Here is a 6,834-nt window from a genome sequence, read left to right on the forward strand (position 1 = left end):
AATGAGAATGATTTGATATTCAAAGATTATTCTTTCAGTTGTCACCTCTTCATGATTAGTCAGCATTTATATTAATTGCTCGAACTAATTCTTCTACGTGCTACAGGAGCATCATTTTAAAAATGCATTACAACAAAAAAGAAATATAGATACAGAAAAATGAGGAAAAGGAAGCTGAATAAATTATATATTTATAATTTTTTTATTTATTTACGTAGTATTTACCTCACAGTTTTGCATATTAGCTCTCTCAGTTTTGCATATTAGCTCTCTTTGACTTTTATTTCAATTACTTCGTACTCCTTGTATTCCTTCCATTTCATGATATAATATGTTTTGATTGAATGCACAATAATTAAAAATTTTACTTTTCTAGAAGATAATATTATTAATAATATAAGTTGAAAATAAGTTAACCAATCATAAATAATGCACTAAAATATTATTGGTTAACCAACTTTCAATAAAGTTAAAGTGCATCTTATATTTTGAAACATCAAAACTTCTCTAAAACATAAATATGGAAGTATATTTCTTTTTGTAAACTGCATTCGTATTATTAAAAAGCAGTTAGATTTAAAATTGTGATATCCATCTTTTTCCCATCTTCCGTTTACTTCATAATTTAAATATAAGCTTTAACAAGCCAAAAATATATTCTCTCTGTTTCATTATAAGTATCCTTTGAGACTTTTGCACACAGATTAAGAAATCATTTAATTTTGCATGTTTTCCATATAAAAATGTTATTACCCATATACCTACTCCTATTTTAACCAATAGAAAAATAAACTGCATAATAAAGTTAATAAATTCTGCATCGAAATACTAAAACGACACTTATTTTGCAACGAAAATTTTTTCTACAACGACACTTAATATGAAACGGAGTGAGTATAAGAAAGATGATACAATACTTAGAAACTCTCCTTTAAGATATTAAGTTTTCTTGGCAATTTTTTTTTTTTAATTTAAGGTTGTAAGAACATCTTTATCCACTGGCTCCACATCCTAGTTAAAGTGTGCGTACTCCTCAAACTGCCAAATATCATCCATGTTCCACATTGAATCTTGTGTCACATCCTCCTCGTAACTCGAATCGGCTACGTGACAATCCTTAAATGGTAAAATGTCCGAGTTGCCCATGGTGGGCACCATGTACTCTTCCTCCAGGCAAGGGAGGGAACAATAATCTTCACTCACACATTGATTACTACTCCCTCGTGATCCTTTCAAGGACATTGAGTTGGTGGTTTCAAGATCAGACAAATCCATGAATTGTGACATTTTCGTCGTGAGTTCTTTAGACATGGAAGTGGAACAACCCATGTTGTTGAAACCTGAATCGTGAGAGACGGGTCCAAGTGAATCGACGGGTCCAAGTGAATCCGGATGAGGAGTTTTGGTGTTGGTGTTTGAGTTATCTTTCATCTTGTGTATTAATCTTGGAACCCAGAAGCTACGTACAGCTTCCAAGAACTGGTGGCTGCTGGAATCGATGTTGAGCTGGCGTGCTTGTTTCTGAACTCTAGTTCTCCAATAGTTTTTGATCTCGTTGTCCGTTCTTCCCGGTAAATACTGCGCAATTTTGGACCACCTACAAACCATGTTAACATATTAGATTAACATGTTGTTTATAAGTAAAAGGTATATATATATATATTGTATATATTGTGTAAATTTATAATCAAAACATCATATCATCAAAGAATAAAAGTCTACAAAGCTAATACATTAGAACATACCTATTACCCCATTGACAATGGAGTTCAAGGATTAAGAGTTGTTCTTGAGGAGTGAGATTCCCTCGCTTTATGTCGGGTTTGAGGTAATTTAACCATCGTAATCTGCAACTTTTTCCTTTTCTCTTTAGCCCTGTGAAAGAGATCATTTTTTCAATGCAAACTGCTTATGATATGAAGTGGCAATAAACTACATATTGATTCTAGAACAATTAACCGCCCTTTAATATCATGCACACATGAAGTGCAATTTTACATTTTTTTCTGGAAAAACAAGAAAATATAAAAGAACAAGAATATTACCAGAAGATTTAGCGAGTACATTCCATCGGCCTTCACCGTTATGGGCAATGTAATTGGTGAGAATAGTGTCTTCCTCAAGCGTCCAAGGCCCTTTTCTCTGCTCTACACCCTCTTCATTTTCATTACACCTCTTCTTCATTCTACTTGTCATATATGTTCCTTTTATTATTAGATATATTTCAGTTCCTAAACTTTATTTAGTTGTGTGTATATATTAGAGAGAGATAGAGATAGAGATGAGATTTAAAGACTAATTAAGAGAGAGGCATTTGTGAGAAGTGCAAGTGGATTCAATGGTTGTGGAGGATTTATAGACTCGTGGTATTGGATAATGTCGTACTTTGTTTTATACATATATATATAGCACACACCGAACTTGAACAATGAAATTTTTTTTTTTTTTGATAAGTGAACAATGAAAATTCTTAAAATCACTGATTATTCAACCCCTAGAATAGTTAAGTGTTCGTTCATTTGGAGTTGTTAAACATTGATATACATAATAAAATAAAACAATTTAATTTCTCCAAACATATTTGAAGATTCTCAATGTTATTAGTCAAGAGACTAAGGCAGAAAGGCTACATGTAAATAAAATAGTCTGTAAATATAGGCTTGAATTTTTCTTTCCCTGGTATATATTTATGTTTACAACATTTTTTTTTTTTTTGTCATCAACTTATACAGACTCATATTGATTATGTGGCCCACACCGGGAGATCTTGGTCCATGTGAACGACGAAAGACGGTTGCTTCCTGACACTACGTGCTAGGCTATCCGCCATTGAATTTTGCGTCCTTGGTACATAGATAATCTCTGATCGTATGAAGCTTCCTTTCAGGATCTTAATATCTTCCAAATAACTTGCAAATGCTGGTCATTCTTCTGGTTCTGAAACCATCTTCACCAATTGAGAACAATCCATTGCAAACGTAACCTGAAATTGATGTAAGTTCTTCATACATTCCATTGCCCAAATTAGTGCTTCTATCTTCGCATGCAGCGGAGTTAGACAAGCCCGGACATTCCTCGCCCCCAACAAACCATCAAATCCTTCTAGAGTACTGAGCCAACCTTGTCCAGAAAAAATATCATTCTCCTTCCAGGAACCATCTGTGAAGCACTATCTTCCTGGGATTGATGGGATAGTTGTAACCTCGACCGATGATACTATCATGTTTCCGTTCAATACATGTGCCTCAGCCCAGAGTGTTGACTCTGTTTCTGCCAATTTGAGTGTGTCCCTAGGATCCATGTCCAGATTGCTAAATTATTCCTTCCTTTACAAATATATCATAGTATCCACACAAACTGATGATCATCCATCTGTGGTGAAACTCTCCAGAAGAGATGATCCATATTTGTAAAGAGGGAGCTTGTTGGGAAAATAGATGAGTTTGATGGTATCTTGGAGAGAGCCCAAACCTGAAGTGATGGAGGACATTCAAAAAACACATGGTTGATCGATTCCTCGTCCGGTCAACATCGTGCACAACATATATCCCCTTGTATTCCCCGCGCTTTCAGGTTCTTCTTGACTGCTATACACCATGTCACCAATTGCCATAGAAAATGTTTTATCTTTGGAGGGCACCGTATTTTCCAATAGAACGCCTTCAATGCATCAACTGTAGGTCCAAACATTAAAGGTGGTCTTTCCCTGTCTGGGTAAACCCGTTCTATCTGATATCCTGATTTAACTGTATACTTCCCATTTTTTGTAAAATGCCATCCATCCCTATCCATCATCTGAGATCTACTCAGTGGTATGCTTTCTATGATTTTCACATCCTCGGGATCCATCAAAGCCCGGAGTGCTTGCGAGTTCCAAGTTTGCAAAGTAGAATCGATAAGAGAATCCACTGTTAGGTCTAGGTTGAAATTGCGTTGATTTTTTTTTGCTGGTCTCGGGCGAGTGGTTGGAAGCCATAAATCGTTCCATACAGATATAGATGATCCTCATCCCACTCTTTTTGTCCTTTTTATTAGTTTTGAGTATTATTGAATTTCAAATTCAAAAATAAAAATAATAGTTGATGACTTTTTGATTGAAACAGTAAAGCTATATCCAAAACTAGATCTACAAATGAATATTAGAGTTTAGAAGAAAAAGACATCAATTAGCCACAAATATTATCAAAAACTGGCCCGGGTTAGTTCAAGTCTTAGAGGGACTACAACAAAAACTCGGAACTTAATGGTCAGACGAAACAAAAATAATTATCTGAACTTCAGCAATTATGAAAGTAATAAGGGACATGATTTACAAACTGTATAAAGGTTCACGCATGTAATTTTGACGTATGTAAAAACAATCAATCTTGGCACCAGAGGGAATCTACGTAGTCAGCAAGACGTATTATCTTAATAAGATACGTGTCTCTCTGGGGACTATTCCTTCTCAAATTCCCAATTATTGGTTTACAAAACTTTTTAAAAATTGTAAATAACACAATCACACAGCCTCTTGTCAGTTAATTTTAAAAACTGTAAACTCTTTCACTTTAGCCTCAGTTCAAAAAAAATATATCTTTCACTAGATTTTTATAATTTAGTTTTTAAATAATTTTTTTATTAGGTTCCTTACAAATTCATAATTGATTTTTTTTTTTTTTTATGTTTTCAAACATAATTTTGATGTCGGTGAGAGAAAAGAAAAATGACACAATTGTAGAAAGTATATTTAAATCCTTAATTTTCAAATTGAATAGAGAATATATTTAAAATTAACTGACATTTGTATTTTTTTTTATTTATTTATATATTTAATTTTCTGTTTGGAAATACATAATTTTGATTTGGAAACTTGACGAGATAAAAAAGATTTTGTTTTCTTTAAATCTTATTTGGAAAACAAATAAAACTAAAATTAACTTAGGGTGTCAAATTTGAGATAAAGATAAATATAATTTAATGTTATATAGCTATAATCAGCATGATACACAATATTTCATGAAAATAGGACTTTATAATTCGTATTATCTCTTGGGAGCCTAAGGCAATAACCTTTTTAAATGTACATTAAGCACGCCTCTGCCTCTTGTTTGAAGATAAGTTTAGTGGGACAGAACAAAAGTGAAAAGATAGAGAAACACATGGAATGAATAAAGGAACAAGAGGAGGTGGAGAAACACAATTATGATATCCAAATTTAGAAAGTTATTAATGGTAGATTGTGCCCATCAGTTTCTTTTTCTGGAAACCCATTGGTGAAATTGAAAGATATATTTAAAGTTGGGACAACTCATTTGTGTATTTAGCGGACTTGATCCGATGACTGACACTTGCAGATAACTAAGTTAATAGCATATATATTCTCAATAAAACATTTATATTGTTAGTTTGAATTAGTAAAGAGCTTTAAAGATCTGAAATACAAGTCTATTGATTTTTATTGTGCATACTCGATGTCTTGTATTTTTAATGGTTTTACCTATATATTTTTAGCTTATTTTAGTTTTGTAACTTGCAAAATTAGTGTATTATTTCCTTTAAACATTTGGCTAGATGAATTAGAGTGATTATGTGTTGATTTTTTTAGTGCAGATGAGGCGATGGAAAACAAACGCAGAAAATTAACTTAGGGTGTCAAAAAGACACAAAGTTTGTTAACGGGGTTCGTTTCCTACATCCCCGGGACTTTGTCCAGATTTCATTGACTTAGAACAAGGAACAACCTACAATTGTTATATGGTACAACACACACTAGTGTCTACCACTGTTTTCTAAGTAAGCAATCTACAAAGATTAGGAATCAAGCACGCATGCATAGATCACCATCCGGCGCACCGGAGCACACTGTCTTCTACAACTGCAATCTTCACAGATCTCTTCAGTGAAACCTCTTTTGCTAAACTCTCCCTGAATCTAGGCTTCAATCTTCCAACTCCACATAAGTACTTCACCAAGTACATCAACACCCAACGCACACAAGTGACACCAAAACGCTTGATCACCCAAGCACACACAAAGCTTATACGAGCTACACAGGATGGCTAACTCCACCACACAAAGCGCCAACTCAAACGCCACCAAACTAAGTTCACATCGGACTCCATCAGACAATGCTTCAGAATATCCTTCGACACCAAGCAGTACCACACACCAAGGAAACCTCTCTCTCTCTCTCTGAGGTCTATTTTACTCATAAAGCACGCCCCTCCTTATATAGCAGATCAGATCTTGCTCTCCACGACTTCAACTTGCTCTCCAAGTATTCTAAATACACTTAAGACAACTTTCCATTTTCTTTAATGGAAAACTTCATCTTCAAGTAAACTCTCTTTTGTTTTATGGAAAACGTCCATATGTCTTCAAACACATATCCTCTTTCTTTTTCCAAGCTCAGAAAGATCACGCACATCACAAAACTCGAACTCCCATTCAGCTCTATATTCATGATACACGCCTATACTATCTCTTGTAGTACTTCACGAACTGATACAGATCGTCTCAGCAGATTGCATCTTCAGATTTATGGCTTATGACTTAAAATTATATCGATTCTTGCTTTGTCCATTGTTGTCATGGTGTTCAGTTCACTATATATTAAACCTCTTAGCACGGGGAAAGTCATTATCTAGAGCACGCCCATCCCTGGATATGATCATGTTGATGATAATTCAAAGTATTGGCCATGGTATCATCTCTTGAGCAGTATCACAGTTTTCTAGTGCACAAGTTATAACAGTTGCAGAAGTAGTAGTATCTCGCAATGAAGTTACTTCACCACCTTATTACCCTATAGCTATAGGGCGATGCATCAATGGTTTTATCACAACGCCTAAG

At 34.4% G+C, this 6,834-nt stretch overlaps 1 protein-coding gene across 1 annotated transcript; it reads right to left on the reverse strand.

The window, feature by feature from the left end:
- Positions 1-786: 786 nt before the first annotated feature.
- On the reverse strand, positions 787-2,386 carry LOC106399744 (transcription factor MYB62). Its single transcript, XM_013840203.3, has 3 exons — positions 2,046-2,386; positions 1,746-1,875; positions 787-1,597 (listed from the first exon to the last, which is right to left on the reverse strand). Exons 1-3 carry the CDS (start codon positions 2,194-2,196, stop codon positions 1,012-1,014), a joined length of 867 nt encoding a protein of 288 aa, XP_013695657.1. The 5' UTR covers positions 2,197-2,386; the 3' UTR covers positions 787-1,011.
- Between the last annotated feature and the right edge of the window lie 4,448 nt (positions 2,387-6,834).

The sequence above is a fragment of the Brassica napus genome, chromosome C5, assembly GCF_020379485.1.
Source record: "Brassica napus cultivar Da-Ae chromosome C5, Da-Ae, whole genome shotgun sequence".
NCBI classification, from domain to species: domain Eukaryota; kingdom Viridiplantae; phylum Streptophyta; class Magnoliopsida; order Brassicales; family Brassicaceae; genus Brassica; species Brassica napus.

What these genes read in the sequence shown, in the direction of transcription:
- LOC106399744 (XM_013840203.3), bottom strand. Translation starts at nt 2,196, where the DNA reads ATGACAAGTAGAATGAAGAAGAGGTGTAATGAAAATGAAGAGGGTGTA. An exon ending in TGTACTCGCTAAATCTTCTG is followed by an intron (nt 1,876 to 2,045) that starts GTAATATTCTTG and finishes TCTCTTTCACAG; the next exon opens with GGCTAAAGAGAAAAGGAAAA. An exon ending in CATTGTCAATGGGGTAATAG is followed by an intron (nt 1,598 to 1,745) that starts GTATGTTCTAAT and finishes CATGGTTTGTAG; the next exon opens with GTGGTCCAAAATTGCGCAGT.